The following is a 27,637-nucleotide window of genomic DNA, read 5'->3' on the forward strand; positions in this document are numbered from 1 at the left end:
AACCACTGTGTCGGAAGATATCAGACCAAAATCTCAATGACTTCATGGCTCATGCGATGCATGTGGAATATTCAAATCGAAATTTTATTTTATATTATGAGATGTACAATTTTAAAAAGTAATTTTACATTTTAAATTATATATAATTGATAGAAAAAATACAAATAAACTTAAATCAAAACCTCATTAAAGTCAAGATAATATCATTTTAATTATGTTATCAGTATACTTCACACATCAACACTTATAACAATATTTCTACCTAAAAACCATTACATTCTCATTTCACATGTTATCATTTTTTAATTATTCAATATTGTCGATATTTTGTTATTGTTTAATTTGTATATCTTTTAGTTTATTTATTTACTATATATATGTACTAAAATAACTAATTTTGGGGAAATTTTATTTATCCAAGACTCTTACATATGTTAAAATGTTGATAATTTTTCTAAAAACCTAGTTCAATTTAGTCTTACCTATGAAGCAAGAATTAAGATAAATCTATTATTGGAAATAGATACTATGATTTAAAGTTTAAAGTTAAAAATTTAAAAATGAGTTAAATTTGAAATTTTCTCTTTTCATTACCTGATAAATATGAATTATTCATGTCATATATTTTTAGTTATTAATTAATTACGGGTGTTTTCTTCACTGCATTTTTTTTTAATAATAGTTAAAATAAACTTTTGACATCGAATATTGAATTATCAGTGGAAGTAGTTAATAATTTTCTTTATCACTGAAATGTCGAGAAGGTCCTTCAAGGTATAATTTTCTTATTCTTAGGCTATCTGCTGAATGAACTAAGGGAAGATGAAGAGGGCATTGAAACCCAATTTGGTAAATTCTCTCAGCACCTCTTGTTCTTCTTCTCTTCTCCAACAACTTAAACTACCATCTTTCCATTTCCACACCGATACCAAAGCTCATTTCGTTGCAAAGCTCCAAACTTGCAAGGATTTAGCCTCTGCAACATCAACCCACTCTAACATTGTCAAATTCGGTTTCTCAAATGACACTTTTGCCACCAACCATCTCATTAATTGCTACCTTAGACTCTCTAGAATCGACAATGCACAAAAACTGTTCGACGAAATGCCTCAGCGTAATGTTGTATCCTGGACTTCGCTTATGGCTGGTTATGTCGGCCTGGGTCAACCGAACATGGCACTTTGTCTCTTCCGTCAAATGCAAGGAACCTTGGTCCTGCCCAATGAATTTACATTTGCCACTCTCATCAATGCATGTTCTATCCTCGTCAATCTGGAGATTGGTAGAAGACTTCATGCTCTTGTTGAGGTTTCGGGCCTTCAGTCCAACCTTGTTGCATGTTCTTCCCTCGTTGATATGTATGGCAAGTGCAACCATGTTGTTGAGGCTCGCCTGATTTTTGATTCCATGTGTACAAGGAATGTGGTTTCTTGGACTTCCATGATCACCACATATTCTCAGAATTCACAAGGGCACACTGCTCTACAACTGTTTAAAGAATTCAATCATTCTGGTTTGGACAGACCAAATCATTTCATGCTCAGCAGTGCAATCAACACTTGTGCGAGTCTGGGAAGCCTGGGCGAAGGCAAAATCACTCATGGTGTTGTCATTCGGCTTGGACACGATGCTAGTGATGTGATTGCCAGTGCACTTGTGGACATGTATGCCAAATGTGGTTGTGTGAATTATTCAGCCAAAGTCTTTAGGAGAATCTCAATTCCTTCTGTGATTCCCTATACTTCAATGATTGTGGGTGCTGCAAAGTATGGACTTGGTACATTATCTCTTCAACTGTTCCAAGAAATGGTTGTTAGAAGCATAAAACCTAATGATGTCACCTTTGTTGGGGTTTTGCACGCTTGCAGTCATTCAGGGCTTGTAGATAAAGGACTTGAGTTACTTAACTCAATGAATGGAAAATATGGGGTGATTCCTGATGCAAAGCATTACACGTGCGTTGCAGATATGCTAGGCCGAGTAGGACGAATTGAAGAAGCATACGAGTTAGCAAAATCAGTTCAAGTTGAAGGTGATGCACGTGCCATGTTGTGGGGGACCATTCTTTCAGCTAGTAGGCTTTATGGCAGGGTAGACATTGCCCTTGAGGCCAGTAATAGGATACTAGAGTCCAACCCAGAAGTGGATGGTGCATATGTTACATTGGTCAACGCATATGCACTGGCAGGGGATTGGGAAAATGCTCATAATCTACGATCTGAAATGAAGCATACTGGAGTCTACAAGGAACCTGGAAGTAGTTGGATTGAGGTAAAAGAATCCACTTAGTTGTGCCGTGCTGGAGACATGTCTAAATTTACTGAAAGAAGCAGAGATTCTGAGTTTACTAAGGGAATTTGGAAGAGAGGATGAAAGGGGATACGTAGGAGGAACTAAAGTGTTGGTGTTTGTTGACGTGGAAGAGGAAGCCAAATAGGAAATTGTGAGCTTACATAATGAAGAACTTGCCTTGGCCTTTGGACTAATAAACGCACCCACCTAAAGGTGTCACAATCAGAATAATGAAGAACTTGAGACTGTTCAGGGGTTGTCATGAGGCATTCAGGCTGATTAGCGATATTCTACAGAGAGACTTTATTGTGAGAGGTGTGAACAGGTTTCATCACTTCAGAAATAGATAATGCACTTCTGGAGATTTTTGGTAATGATTTGTCTTACCAGTTTAGTATTTCTCAGAACAGCAACCCCATACTTCATCACTCACACAATCCACCAACGGACAATCATTGTCGTCAATTTGGGTTCATCACCGAGTTTCGCACTTATATCTATTGGTATACCAGGGCTGATTCTTGCTCCTTATTCATTTGAAAATTATGTTGTCAGCACGTGAAGAAGAACAGGAAAGAGATTTAATAGCTAACATAGACTATTCTGCAGATGCACTGGTTAGAAAATTCCATGAACATATTTTCTAATGGTTGAATGAAACTTGAAAGGCATCCATTTTCTTGTACTGAATGGTAAAAATTTTTGAGTTATTGTAAGGTAGAGTGACTTTGAAGGTAATATTGAAACGCAAACATGAAGTTGGTAGTTCTATATCATGAAGGAATTTTCAATTTGACATTGCGTAGTTTGAATATTCTATTTCTGGCAGATGGATTTGTTATACGCAGATTGCATTCTACACACTGATTGCATGTTTATTCTAATTTAAATGCATGATACTGCAATAAGATTCGTTATTTACTGGGTTAAGATTTTGAATTTATTTTTTTGGTTAAAAATTGTAATATCAAGTATAAATCTAATTAAAAAATTATATAATCTTTACTGAAATTAATTCAAAACTTTTAATAAATCAATAAGTTAAGTTATAATAAGTTTCTCCAAATAGAAAGACATGAAAAAAAAAAGGTTTAATACCTATTTTGGTCCCTCCTTTGGGAGGGTTTGTTCAAAGTGGTCCCTCCTTTTTTCAAAAGTTCACTTAAGTCCTACCTTTTGCAAAAACTGTTCAAAATGGTCATTTTCGCTAACGGCATTAACTTTCTTAACGGCACAGCTGTCAGGTGGCTAATATTTGCTGAGGTGTAACGTTTTGGCTGTGCTGGCACTGTTGTGTGTTTTAAAAAAAATAATTAATTGTGATGTGGAATTTAATAAAATTAGGTTTAAATTAAAAATTGAATTTGGGGTTAATTAATTAAAAATCCCATTAAGAACCTTAATTGTTTCTGGAAATCTAAAATGGAGAAAAATCCTCAATCTGAATCCTAAGAACCCTAGAACCAGAAACCTGGGAAAAAACCAAAAAACCATAAATCCTGAACATAATGAAAGAATCGAAGAAAAAGAGGACAAAGAATATTAAAAGCATTAAAACAACAACAGATTTTGTCCCTAACAATGACGAGGTGAGAAGAAAAAAAATGTAAGCGAATGGAGGAACGAAATTGATCACCAGAAAACAATAGCCAAAAAAGGCAACGATCTCTAACAAATCGATAATTACTGAAATTGAATCAAGATAGAATTTTAGCTCAAACAACGGTTCAAAAATATTTATCAACAAAAGATGATCATCAAAAGAAACAAAACAACAGGACAAGAAAAGAAAAGAAAAAGGAGAAAACCCAGATGAACAATTCTTTGATTCAATCTTTCACAATCCAAGAAACAGCAGAAACACATAGGAACAAAGAGAGAGAAAAAGAACCTGCATGAGGAAGAACAGCAGGAGCAGAAACCGAACCACGAAATCGAACCAGACAGCAAAAAACAAAAGAACCAATCAATAATTGAAGTGAACACACTGCGACTCCCCTTTGACCATTCCCGAAAAACAAAAACCAAAACCCTATCCCCTCCCCCCATGCTAAAAAACCCTCAGCCGAAGTCCGAAATCAGCTAAAAAAACAACGTCGCAAGCGAGACGAAAAAATGGAGAAAGAATCTCGTCAGCGGAATTTCTTCCCCAGGTTTCTGGTTCTAGGGTTCTTAGGATTCAGATTGGGGATTTTTTTCCATTTTAGATTTCCAGAAACAATTAAGGTTCTTAATGGGATTTTCAATTAATTACCCCCAATTAACCCCAAATTCAATTTTTAATTTAAACCTAATTTTATTAAATTCCACATCACAATTAATTATTTTTTTTAAAACACATAACAGTGCCAGCACAGTCAAAACGTTACACCTCAGCAAATATTAGCCATCTGGCAACTGTGCCGTTAAGAAAGTTAACACCGTTAGCAAAAAGAACCACTTTGAACAGTTTTTGCAAAAGGTAGGACTTAAGTGAACTTTTGAAAAAAGGAGGGACCATTTTGAACAAACCCTCCCAAAGGAGGGACCAAAATAGGTATTAAACAAAAAAAAAAAACAATGCAATTTTTCTACAATACAAATATAGAAGTGGTTCTTGGATTGGTATTGAGTCATTTATACTAAACTAAATGCGTAACCTGTACAAGAGTGAATTAATTTGTGTCAAGTTTCACCGAATTAGAAATGAAACTCAATCTAATTAATTAGATTGAATTGAGAAAATTGAATAACTCGATTTACTAAGCAATACTCTAACAATAATTATAATTATTGATATGGTAATAGTATCAATAATAGTAAATGTTAATACTAATATTATAGGTATAAGATGTAGTGAGTATCTAATCAAAATTTTAGTAATTTTGAGTGTGCAAAGTGTTTTTGTTTTTTTTTTTGTCTAAAATCTTGTGATTTTTTTAATGTAGCTTTCACTATATCTTGTCATTATTGCACATGCATTACTATTTGAAAAGAGAATGATGTTTAGCATCTTTATTGTTTCTTCATCCATGATTATTACATTTGTTTATTCTCTAACTAGGGGTAGGCAAATGAAACTGCTAAAAATTGTACTGAATTAAAAATTAATTTGTTTAAACTGGACTGTAAAGTAGTTCAGACAAACTGTTTACAATTAGTAAACTAAAATTATTCTTATAAGCTACATTTTTTATAAAAAAATACTCATAACGATAAGCTAGTTCATAAATAGATTTCCGAAAAAAAAGTGGATATAGGATGTCCTGGTGAACTGTTTTTTGTTTTATTGAACTAAATTGTATTGTATTGTACTAAATTGTACTAAACTATAATATAAACTGAACTGAACTAGTAACTGAATTGTAAATTGTACTAAACTACAATATAAACTGAACTGAGCTATTAACTGAATTGTAAACTGTACCAAACAAGTTTTAGATTTTTGTATATTAGTTTTACATTTGTATATATTAGTTTTTTTTTAATTTCCACATGGACGTTGGAAATTTTTATATGAGTGGAAAAGAATCAATCTTATATTTGAATGTGCTAAAATAATTTTTCATGCAAGTCTAGTTATAGATATGAATATAATAAAAAAAATTTGAATTATCAATATATCATTAAATTCTTTAAAGTTTCTATTTAATTTTGTGAATTATATATATATATATATATATATATATATATATATATATATATATATATATATTAGAAAGTGTTTGTTTTTTCTAATACTCTTCTTCGATAAAATCAAGTATAAGTATGACAATTTATAATGATCATTTAACATTTACAATAGAAAGAAGATCTAATAATTGAAGCCATGAAAAGTTATACATGGTAATGAAAGTCCATAATAACAGCAAAAAGATGCCGAGAATACTGAAGAAGAAAAAGAAATAGTGAAAAGGTTAAAAAGTAGAAAGACAGTATACTTAACTGAATCAAAAATTTATTAAGTTCAGTTTTTAAAAACTGAACCATAAAACAATATATTTAAGTTATAGTAAAATTGGTTCAGTTCTTTTTAATATAATATAGTACAATTAACTGTAGTACACAGTTCAGAATTTTTGTCCAACCCTACCTCTAACTGTATATATGCTCTCAAGTGTATATATGCTCTCATTAAGCAGGAAGTGCCAAGGAAAAATATTGATAATATGTTGTAGTGTGTATTAGCGTGTATTTTCATATATAAGAGCTTAAGGTAAAATTAAAATGAATGAGAAAATTATTGTATCACCAAATCATATATCCAAATGTAGGAAGAACAAGTTAAGTAGTTACCAAGTGATATCAAATTCTAAGATACTAATTATAAATTAATGTATTTCTAAATTACTTTAATTCTTCAAAGAAATTGGCTAGTTGGAAATTACTTTCCATAATTTGTGCCATCCAAATTAATATATAAATTACTTTATATTATAACCATAATTCAAAATCTTACAAATTACATGTAATCCAAAATACATATCACAATAAAAGAATCTTCTAAAAGTTTGTCCTACATCACACAAAGGTATGTGAAAAAAAAATTGAAAAACTTATATAACTATAACTCTTCCGTGCAGACTCACTATGAATAGCAAACAAGGTTGAACATTCTTTGAAAATTCCTCTCACTCGTGGATTTCTCCAACCTGGTCTAATTGATAATTTCTTGTGATACAAAATGTTCAAGTTAATAAAATCAATGTTATTTTGGATTTAATTTATTTTTCATTATATTTTGTATATTTATATTCTGTTTTTATATTGTTTTAAGTAATTATATATATAAATTTTGTATTATCTTTTTATTATTGAATAAAATACATAATTTTCATCATTTCTTCTATATAACATGGTATAATAAGAAAATTAATTTTTGATCAAGTTATAAAAAAATTCTGTTACATATCTTCATTTTCTACTTTTTGTTTTTTACTTTCTCACAATTTCTTTTTCTTCTATAACTACTTTTTCTGTTTCTCATAACACTAAACACAAACTGACACAAATTAAAAACAACACTCAAATTATTCACAAGGTCAATTTTAGGATTGTATGAGAAAACACACTTTCACCATTCACTACTCTACATTTAACAAGGAATAATAATCAATCAAATGTTGTCCCATTCATTGTAAATCCATTTTGAGGGTAAGCTTAACCTTGTCATTGGTCTTAATCTAGTTTACTTACCACTTAATCTATGCATTTTTGTTACCATTTGAATACTGAAATTTTCATATTGATCTCATAAATGGAACTCCTGTTCACTCTATTACAATACATGAAAAATAAAAAGTTACACTCAAACTATTTATATTTAACCTTTTCATTTAAACTTGGAAGGCATTTTTTTACCTACCTATTTTCTTCACATATGAAAAAGGTGTGTTTTTTTTTTTACAAATTCATTTTTAAAGGAGAGAGTAGAAAATGTTTGAGTGGATTTGAAGATTAAGTTTACGTTGTTTTTTTTTTTTAATTTGAAAGTGATAATAAATTGGATTTAAGAATAAAATTTATGAAAGATTTAAATGATGTGATATTATTAAAAAATTAAAAAAAATTAACAAATTGAAATATAAAAGTATCAAATTGTTCTGTGTTAAAAATAATATAAAATAATACTTCAATAAATAAGAATTATTTTAATTTTTTTTTTCTGATGAATAAAATTTTATAAAAAAATTATTAATTAAAATAAATAAATAATACAATATAATATATTTGGTATAAAAAAAAAATTCTCATAACATATAACATGCATGAAATCGGTTTGTTATTCAAGAGAATCAATTCCCTTAACATATATAAAATTATGGAATCAATTCTAACACTTTCTAGATCTGATTCCACCTTCTTCACACAATGTTGAAACTTAAAACCAATTCCAATACAATGTATCTTGATAACATGAAACTTCTTGGTGACATAGAAAATGATATTAAAATAAAGATATTTTTGTAAAACAACATTGATCACTCTCACATCTTCACCATTCATCTCATTCATCTCTCCTCATCATTCAAATAGCACAAAAGGAATACAATCTGACCGTACAAATCTGCATTTTTTAATATCCTTGCAGAGTGAATAACACAGCATAAAGCTCCCCTTCCACTCTTCACTAACATAACCATCATCACGCGCTTTCTTATGGAATAAAACTCCAAACATGACAAAAACGGATAGCTTTTCCGGAAGTCACCCAATATATCAAACAAGTGAACCAACATTTTTTTTATCAAAAATTATTTATATTAATATTTTTAAAATTTATTACTCATAGCTGAACTGCAATTGAATTACCTTGAATAAATAATAATTAAGTAATATAAATTTTATTAATAAATTTAATTTTATAATGCTAAAATTAAAATATTATTGTATATATTCTTAACATTCCAAATAAATATACAAATATGTCATAATAATGATAATTAATAAATTAGAATAATGTGTCTATTACATATAACAAATTTACATACAACATTAAAAAAAAAAACTGAGAAATTATATTGATTTGTCATGTTATTTTATTTTTCACTTTTTTGTGTTTTTTTATATGGAAAGGTACTAAATTTTCAAATTTTTATGATAGAGATGTAATCATACTCTGTGACACACTAGTTCAAACATTGATCCAACATGATTCAGTGACAAAATATTGACCACACCACTATTTTTAAAACATACTTTAATTAATTATGTGCTGAAATTAAATAAATCAATATAATGCTAAGATATTCATGGCAATCACGGATATCACAGAACATTGATCTGATTGAAATATAAAATTTGCTTCATGTGTTTTCAATGGATAAAACAATGTTTTCTATACAAAATTTGAGTTTTGATTTCTTTCTTTTTTAAACTAAATAAGCAAACCATCAAATAACAAAGTCTGCATTAAATGGATCTTATGAAACATGAAGGAGAGAAAAATGTTCACTTTTACAAATAAATATGGAAACCAAATTAAAACTCAAAATTTAGAGACTTAAACCCAAATTTGGTATATTTATATCAACACAAAACATACTTGAAGTGTGTACAAACCCAAATTACATTGTACATACCCTGTCAAAGCTTTACCAAACTTCCATTGATAAAGCTTACAAACTTGTGTTCTACATCCATATCTACCCTTTTCATTCTACATGCACTTATTCTGTGCAATTCAAAGGTTTAAACCTATGAAAAGGTATCAAAAGCAAGGACAAACATCATAACCTAAAACATATTTTGTTGGTTTGGAAAAGATCATGGTGGGCCAGAGTCTTTGCATGATTCTATAATCACAAACTTTTATGTATCATCTGGCAATATCTCAGAGGTCTTAGAAAATGAGTTATATATTATCATCTAGTCATATCCTTAACATTTTTTTTAAATATAAAAGGAAAGTGACAAAATATTCTGACAGAAAGCAAATATAAAAAAACTTGAGAACTTTGATCAAAGTATAGAACAACATCACCAACTAATATTCCTCACAAGGTACTTGTACTTTTCATGGGCCAAGACAGAATATAAAAGTCAACCTAAACTACTGATGATTATCCCATCTTGTCTAGTTTGCCAGATCCAAATAATTAAACAGTATATCCCCTAAACCAATGTAGGAAGTCAGATGACAAACATAAAGCAAAGAAAAGGTTTAACAATATGACAGGTATAGCTGAATACTTTAATCCAAAAAGCTGGTAGGATCCAATAGAAGGATTTGTACCAATGAGACACACAATAACAACATTTCTGCAAGGATTTCTAACCGTTCAAGCTATGAAATGATAAGAGAAAATGAATTTGTTGATACTTGCTATGACTATATAAGTATCAAAAGCCCTCAAAAAACTGGTTGCCTAACATTTGACGGTTTTATTTATTTTTTCCTGTGGCTCCAAATCAGTGGAGCAAAGAATGTAGCACTGAACAATTACATGATATCCATCCTCAGTCACTTAATAAGAAGGAGTCACTACGTTCTATCTAACCCATAAAATTTAAGGGTGATCCTATTCACAAATAAGAACTTGAGCTATTAAAAATAGATTCCAAAATTTGCTAATAATCTCATTTGTACACAAGGGTAACATATTTAGCAGGTTTCCAGGTGCCAGCTTGCGTATGTAGATATCCTTAAGCCACTTCCTTTCAGGGCACCGTTTCTCAGTAGAGAAGAGAAACCCAAAAAAGTATTATATACAGTATCAAGTTAATCTCTAACACCACCAAGACCAGCTCGAGTCATTGCTTTTGTTGCAATCATCACCAGATGTACAAGCTCATCTACATCTTGGAAGCTGAAATCAATAACCTTCCTAATCGAAGTTATGCAATCCCTATTCCGTGCTTCATCCATGTTCAAATTAGCAGCCATGAAAGTGCTCTTGCATTTTATGGAAGCCTCCATTGCAAAATTTATGTCTTGAGTCTGCAAAATCACAAAAGCTAACTTTTACTCATTGTGGCTTTTTATTAAATAAATTGTTATGGCAATTGAATGAAATTTCTGTACAAGTTAAACATTATACCTCTAAGAAGAACTATAACATGTGTTGCATTAAAATGTGCACTGTGGCAATAGCCAATTTGACAGTTGCATTACCATATGATTTTTATATAAAAATCACTAATGTGTTTTCAAGAATTACAGGTGTGAGCCTAGATCTTGCATGCAACAAAAAATCCAATCTTCCTATTTAACATAGAAAGATCAGCTTCCATCCATACAAAAATCATTAAACAACTAAATCCCCGAAATTAACTCCACCGTACTTCAGGATCAAAACACCCAGATAGATTTTCCAAATGAAACATAAGGTTAATCAATAAAGTAAAACTTACAAAATCAAGAAGCCTGACAATATTTGGGCGATTCTGAGCAGATATGACTTGATTGTTAGCAGCAAGAGTACTATAACCCCTTGTCAAAGTAGTCCTATCCACTGCCCCCACGTTATTTAAATTATCAATATCAGATGCCGAAGAAGAAGGAGATTCACCTAAAAATGGTGTTAAAAAACAGTGAACATCACCAACATACAGCAATGCTCAACAAGCCTAAAGACATACATATTTATATCTAAAGTCAACTGCATTCAATTACCTTGAGAAACCATTTTTAGAATTGATTTTAACTCATCACGATCCCTGTTTATGGTAGAATGTTTATTGTAAACCAATCTCATGTATACCACCTCCATGCATTTATAGGCCAATGCAGCTGCGGCCATTTCTTGGCGTCTTTCATATTTATGGGCACAGGATCTGGTATACATTTAATGAAATTTAATAATTAAAGATAATACAAATAGATAAAAAAAGAAACAAAGGATATAAAAGTTATAGGGTAATATGATAGCAAAATTTTATGCTAATACTTTAGCACATGATAAGTAATTTTTTTAAACCCCAAAATAAGAGTAGGAACCCTAGAAAGGAAAAGGAGAGATATTCGGTACAAAACTAAGGACAAGAACTTCAAAAAAAAAAAATCTTAGCAGAAATAGTTTAATTATTCTTTTTATTATATTTTGTTTCTACCATACATAATCGGAGTCTCCAAAGGAAGGTTAGAAATTTCGAATTTATTGAACATTCTCGAGTCCTTTTTCCCCTCAAAATGTACTTTCACCAAAAGCATAATAAATCAAAGATCGCAGAAATAACATATTTACAGATTCAAATTTTCCTTACTCAAAAAGTTTAGCTGTAGCAGCATAAATTTCCATTTGATTCATCTCTCCCTGCTTGCTAATTTCACTGTGGGATTTTTCTATAAGTGATGCTCCGTGCAGAAACTTTAAGGCAGCTTTAAAATAAGTCTCGTTACTTTCAAACTCAAAACCAGAGTTCTACAGTCAGAATAAAACAATTGGTTAGAAAGAGAAAGATGCTATATCAAACAGGTCTGAGGTAAAATCTTTTAATGTTGAAATAACCTTATAATGATCTGCAGAATCCTTTAGCTTTGTGGCTTCTTCCAGAATGCCAGAGGCAGTTTGGCTAGAATTTGTTGTTACGGGACTTGAGCCACTGAGCTGTCTGTCAGGTACTAAACTTCCTAAACTGTGATCATCTCCAGCCTTGCAACTAACATCAACTGCATTTCTCACAAGCCTAGGAACATCACCATTGCCAGATGCATGGACCGGATGCCCAATAAACATATCTCCTTTTTGCGATTTGGGTGCAGTTCTAGAACCCAAATGTAACGGTTCCCTTTTCAAAATTGGATTCCCAAAATCATTTTGTGTTGGCTCAGTTTGTTTTCCAGTTTCATCTGACCAATGCCTAGGAGGATTTTGCTTGCTAAGGTTGTCAATATTGGGTTTAGACTTCAGAAAGACGTGCTTATCATCATGACTTGTCTCAGTACCAGAAGTGTGATTATTAGGATGAACTGCTGACTCATAACTCACACCATTTTTGGAAAAATCATTATCTGATACTGAAACCTTCATCTTATCCCTACTCACCTCAGAACCAGAAGTTCTAACCTTTTGCTTGACCCGTAATGATGTGAGCCTACCAGACTTCTGCCAAGAAAGTGCATTTTCCTGATTACTCTTGTTCATTTTCTCTTCATGACGTGAACCACTGCCACAATTAACACGTGCAAGATGTTTGTCAAGTGAAACTCTCTCCTTTTTTACTGATAACTTTTTCTCCCTACTATCTAAGTTTTTTATTGATAAACCACCTTTTCTAGCATCATCTTTTTCTGATGTGTCCAACCCTGCAGCATAAATACATTTCTCGATGTTGGAAGTCCTCAAAGGTGATGAGGTAACAGATTCTACTGGTGAGCCTATGGCCTTTTCAAGCTTAGTTCTAGCTTCGCGAGACCCAGAAACCTTAGAAGAACTTGAAGTTGCTGCCAATGAAAATTTTCCAGAGCCTAAATCCCCACCTGATGGATCAAAACAATCCAAAGCTTGGTAAGAAGCAACATTTTTTTTGTGCTTTCTAGGCTGGCGGGCCATATTGATATCACTTTTCACCTCTGTCCCAGTAGACATTTTGTCCCTGCTGGCTGGCAAGAAAGCACGCTTCATCTTACTTTCTTTAATAAATTCGTCATCACTTTCAATTACTGGTTTTGCCTCTGTATTCAAAACTGTATACTTCTGTTTCTTATTTACATTGCTGTTTTTAACACGATGCATGTCACCTTCCATATACAATGTTTCGTTATGTTTCTCATTATCCCGCCAGTCACTCATTTTTCTTTCTTTGACCGAACCACTTTGCCTGCTGTTTGTAGCATCCAACGAACCATCATCAGATGAAAACTGTGCCCCATCTCCCTTCTTTACCGGAACTACAAACTTGTTATCATCAGACGAACAATAATCATCATATCTCGTTGTATTTTCCCCACTAGCCTTTGTTGGTAAGTCATTTCTTGAGTTTAGACCTACCTTTTTATAGTCCATACCGTGTTTCAGATGTTTATCAGCATTGCCAACAACTTCAATCTTAGATTTCTTATGAGTTCCAGATCCATGTTGATTATCCTCCATCTTACGCTTCAATCTAACCTGTTTGTCACCTGCACACATTTGACAACCACATTGACATATTCTTTATTTGCACCATAAAACAAATATGAAGCAGCAACGAAATATATCAACCCTAAAGTCAATGAGATACCTCCATTAATTTGATATTCTTTTGCCTTAAGCGCTTTTTTATCTTCTTTGAAATTGTTCAACCTGTTCAAATTTTGAGAATTAGATTTCTTCATACGGTTTGAGTTTGCAGACCGCTGATTCATGTCATTCAAGCTTCTATTTTTAACATTTGACTCTTGACCATTCTTTACTGTATTTGACAACTGATGCCTGTCAATGTTGAGTCCTGGCTTTGCCTTTTCATGAATACCATGTTTCTTGTTTCCCCGATCAAGCATTACATCAGAACTGGACTTTTTGTCAACATGGAAAAGTTGTAGAGTATCAATAGACTTCACTCCAATTTTGGGTTCAGTGACATGGCTTTGCATGTTATTTTGACCCTCAGAAATCGGAATTTGATATAAAGCATAAAGTGATTTTGTTGTCTCCTCCTCGCTGATGTTACACCGATTCATTCCAGGCCTAACAAGAATTTCAGAAGAACAATGAGAATCTAATAATACATACAGCAAAGATAAAATGTATGCAAAGTTGGAGAAAGGAGAAAATGTGCCATAATTTGTATATCTTTCTACATACTGCACAATTTTGGTTATAATTCACAAACTGGGTTTTTAACAAGTAAAATATGCTCCTAAATGAACCCAAGATGAGAGTAATCAACTTACAGCCAATATAGCATGCTACACAACCACTTCTCTGGAAGCTGCTCTGGCTTTAAACCCATAGGTAGAAGCCGCCATTTCTGGCAACTGTCACAGCAAACCCAATCTTCTTCAATAAGTTGAGGTGCTGCTGCTGCTGACAGAACCATCTCAGAAGTGGGTTTATTTTCAGCAACAGGAAATGTGCCTGGAGCATCTTTTACGCATGGCACAGCAGACAACTGATAAACAACTTTATTGCCACTTGGTTTTTCCTTTACTTTAACCTCATTTGCACTCTTTTTAGCATGGTAAAGGTCAGCATTTACTGTATCCTTATTAAGGGGAGGCCCATCAGTTGGATCTATTCCATCAAGCTTCAGTTGTAATTTTTTTCTTTTCAGTGAACCTCTGTCACAATCTCTCACCTTATTACCCATCAGTTTCATTTTATGCATTTCAATTTTAGAAGAAGTAACACCAATGCCAGTACTCTTTCTATCATTTACCATTGCTCTATCACTAGAACCAATGACACCTTTTTTGGCATCGGCCATAACTTTTATAGGTCCCTGTTCGCCTTTTAAGTTGTTCTTGCTTGCAGATTTTACCTTGGTCTGATTAGTCTCAAATTTTTTAGTATCTTGATCCACCTCACGTTTCATTTCATCAGAGTTAAACCTTTTTGAAATAGCAGAAGTGTTACAATTTCTACTATTCTTAGGATCAGCAGAATTGTTATCCTGAGACATTTCCATTTTATGCTCTAACACTTTTTTCCCAAAGCTACGTCCTGTATTTCGTTTTACAACCTTGTCAAAATCCTGATCAGATATTGACTCCAATGAAACCTCCTTCACTACTTCTATGGAATCCATTCTACATTCCACACCATTTTTATTGACCTCCTTGGATACTTCAATAGCCTTACCAGCGACTTCAGCTGTTTCACCAGCATCACAAATTGAACTTGACAGTGGTGTGCATCTCAGACCATTAGACAGAAAGTCCTTTCGATCTGGAGTTCTATTTGCTAATCTTTTCTTCGTATGAGATGTCATGTCATTCTCATAACAGTTACCATTCATATGATGCTTTTCACTTTGGTCTACCGCTGTCAGTTTCCTTTTCTTCAACAAATGTGAATCCCTGACCAAGGAATCTGATTCATCAGTAGACATGGAATAATGCTCCTGATGACCATTAAGAGAAGACATGGGTCTACTGTCTCCAAGGGCTTTGCCCTTTCTAATCAAGTTGAGTAGACTGTCATGTAGAGGTGATATTAGTACACCTCCAGGGATAGTGAAAGAAGTCATAACCTGTAACATCAAACATAAAAAAATTCAAAAAAATATTGTTATGCATAAAACAGTTCATCTACTTTCGCCAAACAGATTAAACTTTTAGGGTAGTCTGTTTATAACATGATAGCAGAGCTTCTTGACCGTGTAGTCCAGAGTTCAATCCTTGTTGCCTTGATTCCTTTTTGGTAAAAGTTAAGTGTCATCACGCAAGAAAAAGTAGGCCAATGCACTATCCATTCTTCAAGCCCAAAATGCTCTTGCATGAATGATTGTGTTGGATATAAAAGGTGAACTTGGAAGAGTTTGTTTCCAGTTCATTTTAACTTGTCTTATGCCATAAGAACTTGTGTAATTGCTTGGAAAAACTTCTCAAAATAGTTATGATATGTTTATCAGTTGCTTTCAGCTTATCTGAATAAGCTACTGTGAAAAGGCTTACAACTTATATGAAAACAATTTACCCCGTTTGCTCTCTTCTGATTACAGGAACAACTTATACTGAAGCGTCTATATGATAATCACTTGTGACTTGACAGCTTAAGCTATCAGAATAATTGTTTCATAGAGATAAAACAAGTCATCTACCTGAATAATGCTAGTGCAAGATTCTTCAGGCATCTCTTGAGATACATGTGGCGAATCTTCAACTTCCTTTTGGCTGTTTTCTGTCGAAGAGGATGGAGAGCCATCAAGCCCAAGTCCACTGTAAATTGCAGCATTCTTTTTTGCTAAGTTATCTGATTTTACTTTGATTTGTGGCGTTCTTTGCTTGGTCAACTTTTCTGCCTTATTTGCAAAGTCCTCTTTCAAACTGCATTTCCCTGTTACTCTATTCGAGGAAATGCCTGTGTTCTTCTCTGAAGGTACTCCTGTATCTCGAGATGGAAGAACAATAGGGGAAGCAGTTCCAAGCCTCGTGGAAGGAGTCGTATTTGGAGGTGCTCTTGAGTTATAAATTGCAGCCTGTATAACAACATAACAAACGATGCTCAACTAAACCGTATTTCTCCCAAGCTAACACATCATTTTCCTATCCATTGGTTGAAAAAGGGAAAAACAAATAACAAATTTTATATACCGTGGTGTGGATATTGCTGGGAATATTTTGTGAACTGTTGGGTTTTTCTGGAGCCTTTGGACCTGATCGCAACCGAGGCGAGCGTTCATAGGTGGGTAAAAAGGAGCCATATTCACCAAATTTTGCACCTAAAAAAGTTGTTCATATCATCCGACAAAGTTACTCGTCTGAGTGCATAGACAGATATTTCATTTTTGGTTACATGTCATGATTTCTATTGTTGAACTTACCCAAACGCTCAGGAAAAATACCTCCTTCAAATTCCTTTTGGAAATCACCCAGAACATGCTGAATCCTCTCATCCTAGAAAAAACAGTAAGCAAGTTATTAGTCCTGTTATGTTAAAGATGAAATTTAATCAATATAACAGTGATAAAAGCGAAAATTGCATTGGCTAAATGTATCACGAGGAATGAAGCAGCATCATGATAGACACCATGAAGCACAGCAGCAAAATTCAACTATTATCATGATTTTTATTATTTAATTGGTAGGTAAGAATCTTATCCCACAGTCAAAATATAACTGCACATTAGCATACCACAAACAATCTGAAAAAACAAACAAAAAAGATAAACTTGTATAACCACTATTATGCAGAAGTACAACTGATGCAGGATGTGATTATTGATGGTATTGTGTGTGGCAGATTGCAGATCCAGCTGCAAGAAAGTGTGTTTGTTTCCTCATTACCTCGCTTTCCAATGTATGTACTTCAATGTGGATTGGCGTTCAATTGGGTTTTAAAATGAAAAAACAAACACACTGAAAAGCATCTACAGTATCCGTAGACAAACATAATTGATCCATATGTTTGTCAGTTTTCGGTACATTTTATTACGTTTTGGTACTCTTCGATTATAGACCTGATTCTTTTTATAAAACAAAACATAGTTTTGTTTAATCATTAAATAAAAAAAGTCAAGAAGTGTTCGATTTCCTGTATGTTACAAGGAATGAAACACATTGACAAATTGAAAATTCATGCTCAGTGGTACCAGATAATTTCACTTGTTTGTTCCATTTGCGAGCAAGAACAAAGTAGAAGAAAAACCAAACCAGAAAACATTGAATTTGGTTAAGATTTCAAGTAAAAACCCTTACAATGTAAGAGAGAGAATCAAGGTCAATGTTGTCATCATCCTCATCCTCATAACAATAGAAAGCCTCTCCTTCCTCCAACTCAGTAGTACTATTGCGTTGCATCTTGACCACCACAAAATTAACTCCAAAAACCCAAACCCCAAAACCCGAATAGTGACCCCTTTACAGTGGAACCTTCCCTGAAGTCCAGCATCACTTCAACCAACAACATATATAAATTGGCGATAAAAAAATCAATTTTTTTTCAAAATACGCCAACCCAAGAAAGGAAGAGGAGAACCCAGAAGCGGAAGCAGATGAAAAGAAGTGTGATCATGCGATGAGACGAGAATCCTTGGTGTGAATTATTACTTGAATTAAAAAATTAATTTTGGGTTTGACCCAAGAATAAGGGAAGAATTGATGAGACGATGGAGATCGGCGAAACTATGAGTGACGACAGAAGTGGAATGAATGAACTGAGTATTGACGCAGACTTCAAACGGAATCCAAAACTTTCTCCCTCTTGAATTGTTTGATGTGCCCAGCACAGAATGAAAGAAAGAATGAAAGACCACGGTTTTGTGTTTGGTCTCTTAATTTTTGCAACTTTATATGATATATTTTATTTTTATTTTTATTTATTTATTCCCTTCTCTCCCCCAACTTTTGTTTCTATCTTATTGTGTTTGGTTCATGATTTAAAAAAAAAAAAGTTTATTTAAAAACAATACCATCCTTCTTATTTTTATATTTATAAATAATAATATACTAGTAAAGTTTTTTATCCATTTTTTTATTATAAAAAAAATTAATAAATATAATTAAAAATTTGATGTAATTATTATCATGAAAAATAATTATCAAAGCATAAAAAATGTCATTTAAATAAAGTATACGTAAAATTAATCATTATATTCTTTCTTAATTTAGGACTATGACCAGATAATAGAAAATTTAGAGTGAGTATTTAGGATATTCTGGTTCAAATTACAGTGAATTCAAGTCAGAAAGGTAAAAGTCAAACATTAAATGAACAATTTATATATAAATGGACATATGAAAGTATGAAATGTTGAAAATTATTTAAGTTATATATATATATATATATATATATATATATAAACATTTTTTTCTTTTTATACTATTTCTGAGAGAATAAGATTTCTGATTAATTTATCTATTATCACTATTAAACTTAAAATCTAGATGTTTAAGATTTTAAACCACATCAAACTCCAATCAAAAGACTTTTATCTTATATATTTAATTGTGATAGGATAAAATTTTAAATGATCTTAAATTTCTATAATTGGTATTATATTCAGGCATCTTCCAGAATTTTAAAGATACATATTTATGGAATAAAATTGTTCATTATGTTAATTTCTTTGTTTATCATAAAAACTGAGAAACTGGTTGATGGAAGAAAAGCGTCAAAGAGTATAAAAGGTATGAAATTATTAGGGAAACAAAAGACTTTAAAAACCAATTTTCATTATTAATGGTTATGTTTTGTTCTAACTATATTATTAGGGATAATACTGTGTTACTTTCACATTTATGTTATTTTTTATAATAATAAAAAGTAATTGTTACAATTTTATTGTCAATGAAAATAATTATTATAATAGTTGTATTATAGTATACTTTTATAATTTAAAAATGGTTAAGTTTCAAAAAAATCAAATAGAAAATAGTTAAACTTAAAAAGGAAATAATTATTTAAAAGATAAAATTAATAAGATATTTATTTTAATTTAAAATACTTGTATTTAAAAGATAAAATTGGGAAAATAAATGTGTAGACAGAAAAAAAAAATCCTTTTATATGTAAAGACACTTTAAATTTTTCAATTTTCTTTTCTCACAATGGGTAGTTTCTTGTAGTGTATGAAGACTATATAGTTAATGGAGAGAAAAGTACAAGAGAGGTAAAAATTTGTGTATATAAAAACAGTTAAAAAATAATAATTTTCATTATCTTGGTTTCTTGTAAGTTATAAAAACTAGAAATTTGGCTGATGGATAAAAGGTGTCAAGTATTAAAAAAGAAAACAAAGAATCAATTCTCTTTATTAATTGTTGTAATTATACACTTGCAACTTTTTTTAATATAAGTATTCATACGAGTAGTTTCTTATATATTATGAATACTAACAAGTTTGTTAACTGGATATGGTTAAAAAGTTAATAATAAATAAATATGTATAGTAGATATGGTTAAAAAGTTAATTTCTACTGTTAATAATAGAGAAACGTGTATACTGGATATAGTTAAAAAGTTAATTTTCACTATTAATGAGCACAGAGGATCAAAGATACAGAAGCATTAGCCTATCTGTAATATTGTTATAAAATAAGTGGTTAAACAGTTAGTTTTTTATTGAGAGATTATTTACTTGCTCGTCTTATTAATAATTACATTATTTAATCAAATAAAGAAGAAGATAATATAATAAAATATGGCACTAAAAACAATATAAAAAACAGCAACTCTTTATATAACATTATACACATATATATCACTTATTTTATTAAAAATGTTTTGTTTTTACTTTATATTTTTAATAAATATTTGGCCAATTTTGAAAAGAATATAATTTGTAAATCCCTTTATATTAAAAAAATCAAATAAATATTTCATCCAACTTTTTTAATCCTATCTCAATCCTAGCTAAATATAAACATGAATGTGATTAAAAAAAATTATAAAATCAAAATCACGATGAGTATTTCAAAAGGATGAAATGATGAAACATTGATTCAGATCAAAGGAGAATGACATTGATTAAAAGAAGCTGAAGTTTGAAGAACGCATTTCATATTGTTGGTTTATTTTGCATTCTAGTTATATGTTAAACAGAGAGTTGTGTATACATTGACATATTTTGGAGAATAATAGAGGGAAGTGCAGTTCGAAATGATCATTAGTGTTTGAATATGAGAGTTTTGACCATCCGGAGGATATGTGTATTGATGTCAGAATATGACAAGTTTTACATCTGTAATGGTGGAACAACTTACCTATCCTAGTCACCACACAAGGTTAGTATGTCTACCACCTATGACTAAAGAATCAAATCATAGACTAGAACTTCCTCCTACTCCTCACCACACAATCTCCATTCTCTACTAGAGATAGGGTGATTTTGGAGTGTTAGAATAATTGTCAAGACTAAGTTCGTACATCAATACAAAACATCATCACAAAGTCTCACCACGAGGTCCACGGAATTACACCAAGCATTGATATTATACAAACAAACAGAATTCATTATCACATTCATATCATACTTGAAGTAAAATCATACACCACCATATTTACCAATCGTCAACATATATAATATTTACACCCATTTGAATATGTGTAAAACATTATAATCAAAAATCAACTTTTTAAAGTATAGAAAGCTTAAAGGAAAACTCATAACAGATGCCCCGTACCATATTATCGTCCAACAAGAGTCACTCAGACAACAAATTAAGCAAAACAAAAGCTCAAACCTATAGCATAGAAGTGGTGCTCAACGCCAATTTCTATCACTTAAAGCCCACCAAACAAAGAGTTCATTATCTTTGCAGTACTCAACACCCTGGAATCCAATGGCTCTCTAACTTTGGGACGCTCAGCGCCACTCCATGCCCCTTAGTGCCATAAAAAATCACAACAACATCTAATTCTCTTTATATATGTGCATTAAGTCATTTGCAAATGACCAAATCCATATCTTAATACTTGTAATTGTTTGAAAACACATTTAACTCTTGGTTTGGGTATCAATTTGCTCAGATTTTCAATGATTCAATCTATTAGATTAAGCTCACACTCACCATATCCCAACTATCAAGTTAACATACTTGCATCTCATATTTCAATAAATTCAAAAACTAAGTCCTAAATGACACAAACTTAAATTTCTAACTCCAAAGTGACTCAATAACTAACTCCCTTAGAATTTCAACAATCAAAACCCCCACTTCTAAACCTTTTTTTTTATCCAATTACTTATTCATATACCCAACAACAAAACTACCAATTAATTACTCAATCTCACTAAACAAGACTAGCAAAAACCTTTAAATTTAAAGAGCAACTCCTTCCTAATTTTCTCATGCCAAACCAGGAAATTCTAAACCCAAAAGTCCAAGTATTTTACCATGTCACAACAACATATCAACACAAATTTCAAACCAATTAAACAACCATTCTTAACCAATAGATTATCCAAGAATCATTACATTCAATCAATCATTCATCACACCAAACCACTAATTTCACAACATTTCAAACATTTAACACAAATTTTAGTCCTAAAAAACAATTAAAAAGTAATGGTTAGTTTCCCCTACCTACTAGGAGCTTAAACAACTTTATAGAACTTAGGTAGTCCCTATAGACCAACTAATTCTATTTGTTCCTATAATATAGAATCACGATCAATGTATACTATTAGAACCATTTATCGATAGATAACCTGGTGAAAGGAGTAGATAACACATTTGATAAAGCTAAGTTTGCATGCCTCATCAACCATATAAATTAGAGGAAAAAAATAAAAATTAGCTTACTTTTTTACAAGAGTTCATCGATTAGAAATAATATCTTATCTATATGATCACATAAATACTCAATGGTCTTTAAACAAATAATTCAACAATTAAAATTATAAAAAAAAGATAAAGAATATTGGAAAAACAAATCTTAAAAAAATAACATATATTTTAAATAACATGACTCGTTAATAAAATTTTTATTTATATTTTTTTACTTTTAATATTAAAATAATAGAATCTTATTATTTAAAATATTTTATCAAGACTATATTTTTTATATTATTATCACATCTCAATGAAGTTTATGTGAGATATTTGAGGATGGAGAGTCAACTACATTAAATGCCTCTATTTTCCATTGCTTCGTATTTTTCTTGATTTTTAAAATCAATTCAGGTGTTTATAGTATGTAGTCCATGCGATTATATTCATCGATAACTATTCAAATGATTTGTTCATCTTATTACCGCGCATAAATAATTTCCGGGACGTTGAATTTGATTTGTGAAATAAAATTCATATCACAAAATAAGATTCAAGTGTTTATATATCAAATGATAAAATCATTACATGGTTATTTTCTTTTATAGAAAATACTTTCATCATATCCGAAAATTAGATTATTATTATTAGCCAAAATAATGATGACTGTGATGCTTTAAGTAAGTATTGTAATTACTATAAATAAACAAATAAAACTTAAAAAAATACTAAGGTCTTGCCATTCGAACATTACTTCTAAGTCTTGTAAAGATTTATTTAAAAAACAGGAAAACATATATGAAATAAATTACCTAAACAAGACATAAAAAAATAATGTAAAATTGAAACTTTAAAGAATATTTACAAAAAATTTATTTGAAAAAAAAAATGAAGTGATAGATTCAATAAATAAGGAAACAAAATTTAATTTTTTCAACCTGAAATCCATTGAATAATTGTTTTTGCATTTATTGATAATATATAAATAAACTTACCCTCGTTGTACTCGTGTGTTTTTTTCCCATAACTTTTTTTGTAGCGTTATGACAAACGCAAATGGAATGCGTGAACGACGTCGCTTTCGGAAAACTTGTAAATCGCATTCAGCTTTCACAGTTTGGAAAAGCGCTTTATCAGTCCCGTGTTTAATAAAGCCAATTTTGTTTTTTTATTATTTATATAAAACAATTTTATGATATTTTTTAATCATAAAGTATATATAGAGAGAGAGAGAGAGACTAAACTAGTTAGACTTTTTTCAAAAATTATCTTAAAATTAGTGGCTGAGCTTCATTAGTTTTGGGGGCCGTGCTCCTCCTAAATTTATTTTTGTATACATAAAAATAATTATTTTAATTTTAATATATTTTATGATTAGCATTTTTTTTTATATATTTATGTTGACACTTCCAAAATATTTTCTAAAAATTCCTCACTTTTAAAACAATGTTTAATTACTAGTTTGTTGTTTATAGATTTTAGTGCAGGTTAAATTTGTTTTTGCTGTGTAATAACTGAATGAAATTTAAAAATTAGGTTAAAATAGGATGAAAGTAAAAACTGATAAAATCCTTATTCCCTTCATCTTTTTTTCATTTCATTTTTATCTCCTCCTCTCAGTCTTCTCTTTAATTTCCTTCTTTCGATTTTATCTCTTGTAGAATTTTATTATTTGGGGTTAATTTTCAACCGATCAAAATTGTAAGCAATTTTTTTTTTTTGTTTATTTCAAAATCTTTTATTTTTTATGTTTTGGGATTTTCATCAATCTTGATGGAATTAATTAAGAAAACATATCATTGAGTTTATCTTCGTTTGTTATAAGTCTCTTAACTGAGTATTTTTTTTAAGCTGAAAATTTCTTTAGCGTATAAAATTGCAAGTAAATTTGATAAAAAACATCAGGATAAATAATCTAAATACAAAAGGTAACATGGTTACAATATATTGAATTTTATACAAGATTGTGTGTTATTTGAATATTTTTTAAATGTATGAATTTGTTGATATATGATTTATATATATATAATTTGAATGAATGAAAATTGTTGTCTGTTTATTAATTTTGTGTCAGAATACTATAGCTAAAACAAATGGTTCAAATTGTAGTTATTTTAAAACAAAATATTAAATGTTAGGCATGATAATGTTATTTGAGTTTTTTATAAATAGATAATTGTTTTGAAATGCTTTGAATATAATACTTTTCTTGGATGAGATACCGATTATATTTTGCATGTTAAAGTACAAAGGGTTTTTAATACGTTTCAAAAGAGTATAATTAGTTTAACGTAGTTTTTCATATGTTAGTTTATGAGTTTGATATTAATGAAAGTATATATAAATTTTAATGATAAGGAATTGAATTGAAACGAGTGAGTAATGATATTTGAATAAATTATAGATTGTATTGATAATTTTAAATGTATTTGAAAGTTATATTTATCAAACTAAGTTTGAGTCAAAATTTGAAAATATATTTGATTTTATTGAATGAGGTTGATTTTTTATATTTTCACTTAAATTTAAAATTTTTATTTATGAATAAATATTAAAATTATGTTTTTTTTTACTTTTATTTTTGTTGTTTTTTTTAAATGAAAATAAAATGTTTTCTAAAAAACTTAAAAAGTTGTTTAAATCATGTAATTTTTTGTTTATTAGACTATTTTGTTTTCTTCTTTTTTTATTGGTCTTTATGAAAATTTTATTATAAATGTAAAATAAATATTAATACCTAGTAATACTTAATTTAATTTAAATTAAAATTTTATTTAATAACTTTATTATTAATATTATTTTTATTGTTTATTTCTGATGTTAACTTTTTATTATTATAAATAACATAAACAAATATTTTGTTTGTGTATGAAAGTTAATGTTAAAATAATAAAACTGTATATGAATATTAACGTATAAATAATAAAACTTTTAAAAATAAATAAGTATGAAATAACGATTTTAAAAAACTAACATGTGGAGAAATAGATAGAAAAGTAATCAGAGATAATAAGAATTAATTATATCATGGAAAATTATATAAGTGAGGTAAGAGTTATTAATTATAATATATGATAAGACTTTACACACATTAATTAGTACATGTGTATTTCAAAATTTAAGTATATATTATTAATGTGTTTTAGTGAATGTTATATTGAAATTGAATAGTATAATTATATATAAATTTGAATGTGTGGATTGGTGGATGTTTATGTATATGAATTTTTAAAGTTTTATTAGTTTATTGTTATTTTTGTTATGGTTTATATCATCATATATTAACAAAGAATTATATAGGCAAGACGAAAGATACGTGTAATAGAGAGATTGTTTATTATGTGTTTAGATAATAATTATCACTTAAGTATATAATTTTTATATTGTAAAAAAAATTTGTGTTTGATTTTTTAATATTATTATTATAATAATTATGAAATTAAATATAAATAATTTGTATAACTTTCTTGCAAATATTTTTTATTTGTTTTATAGATAGTTTTATCGTCTAATATTTTTTTTTTACCATTTATGTTTGATTGATTAACTATATATAATAGTTTAGGTGGATAAGTTGTTTTATCACACAAAGTGTAACTTCTCGGAAAATTTGTTATTAATATTTGTCTTCGGATAGTCAAGTATAGAATCAATGTGCATGATTATGTTTTAATTAATTTGAAAATATAATTGTTATCTAGTAAAATTCTTATTTTTTGTTGTTGTTTGTATGTTTGTGTTTTTTTTTACAATAATCACTAGTATAAGTATAGGATAATATTTCAGTTCAACATGAATTGGGTGACAAGAATACAAAGACTTATGTAGAGAAAGAAAAAGAAATTGATATACATTTATAAATCTATGTGATGTTTTGTAAAACCTTATACATAAACACTTGTAGTTTCTTAATATTTATGGTATATAAGATTTTGATGTTATGGTTACCATTGAATGACTATAAATTAAATTTTTATATACTTTATTTTTAATCAATTGCTTATTAAACATGTGATGTTTCGATAAATATTGTTAAAATTATTAAAATAAGATGTTAATATTTAATGAAATTTTTATAGAAGAAACTAAAGTGCTACATTTCAATAATAAGTGAAAGTTTTATGTGTTAATATTATTTTTTTATCTTTTATCAATTTAAAACAATTTCACTATTTGATATCATTGAACAGTAATGACAATTTATCAATCAACAAATTTTAAAAGTATCTACTACAAGTTTTTTATAAACTTTAAAGGAAAAAAGTTTTATTATATTATTATTTGATTACGAGTCACTCTCTCTAAATATATTTATCATATAGGAAACAATTGTATACAAACAAATCAAATTAACAATTTAATTAACTAAATAAAAGTTCACCTTGAACCACCATACTTCGCATACAAGCAAAAGAATATTGATTATAGTTTTCAACATTTGAAAATGGTTGAAAAATCTTTATTCAAAATAGTATTCATCGTAAAAACACAAACAAAAAATAAAAATTAAGATTTTATGTTCGATGGTCAAATATATTGATTATATTGTTACGTTGAAAGAAGAACGACAAAGGCAGGAGTGGCGCGTGAACTTAGTCATCGTTCGTCGTGCGTCACAGTCACATGCACTGTAGGAAGTTGACTATTTGAAAAGCACGTGCTTTTTTCTATGTGTCAATTTAATATTTATTAATTTCAAAGGATATAGAAAAAAAGTATTGCTAATATTTATTAGTTTTAAAGGCACATGTAAACACATAGCTAAGAAGGGTTATTATCAAATGCTCTACAAAATATTACCATTATTTGATCCATTGCCAATATTAAAGTCTTATATCTCCATAAAAATATTCTAACAAAACTTATTTCCTATAAATTCAGTGATAATTTTATTTAAATTAATGATAATTTTTATTTAAATCAAGATTTTCAACTTACTTAAATTTCAAATAATTATTTTTACCACATGTGACTCTTCTTCGTATCACTGCCTTATATATATATATATATATATATATATATATATATATATATATATATATATATATATATATATATATATATATA

The 27,637-nt window shown here is 29.7% G+C and overlaps 1 protein-coding gene and 1 pseudogene across 1 annotated transcript; one reads left to right on the plus strand and one right to left on the minus strand.

The window, feature by feature from the left end:
* Positions 1-716: 716 nt before the first annotated feature.
* Positions 717-3,068, plus strand: LOC106766543 (annotated as a pseudogene).
* Positions 3,069-10,126: 7,058 nt separating this feature from the next.
* On the minus strand, positions 10,127-18,623 carry LOC106765429. The gene is made up of 11 exons (XM_014650051.2): positions 18,053-18,623; positions 17,179-17,251; positions 16,949-17,076; positions 16,456-16,833; positions 14,588-15,885; positions 13,936-14,381; positions 12,222-13,834; positions 11,977-12,134; positions 11,387-11,547; positions 11,125-11,282; positions 10,127-10,711 (listed from the first exon to the last, which is right to left on the minus strand). Exons 1-11 carry the CDS (start codon positions 18,152-18,154, stop codon positions 10,493-10,495), a joined length of 4,734 nt encoding a protein of 1,577 aa, XP_014505537.1. The 5' UTR covers positions 18,155-18,623; the 3' UTR covers positions 10,127-10,492.
* Positions 18,624-27,637: the final 9,014 nt, after the last annotated feature.

This window comes from Vigna radiata, chromosome 7 (assembly GCF_000741045.1).
Source record: "Vigna radiata var. radiata cultivar VC1973A chromosome 7, Vradiata_ver6, whole genome shotgun sequence".
NCBI classification, from domain to species: domain Eukaryota; kingdom Viridiplantae; phylum Streptophyta; class Magnoliopsida; order Fabales; family Fabaceae; genus Vigna; species Vigna radiata.

Coding starts and splice junctions, on each gene's coding strand:
- LOC106765429 (XM_014650051.2), bottom strand. CDS start 18,154: ATGCAACGCAATAGTACTACTGAGTTGGAGGAAGGAGAGGCTTTCTAT. Junction 14,382..14,587: donor TGTAGCATGCTATATTGGCT/GTAAGTTGATTA, acceptor AATTCTTGTTAG/GCCTGGAATGAATCGGTGTA. Junction 11,283..11,386: donor TCTAAAAATGGTTTCTCAAG/GTAATTGAATGC, acceptor CACCATTTTTAG/GTGAATCTCCTTCTTCTTCG.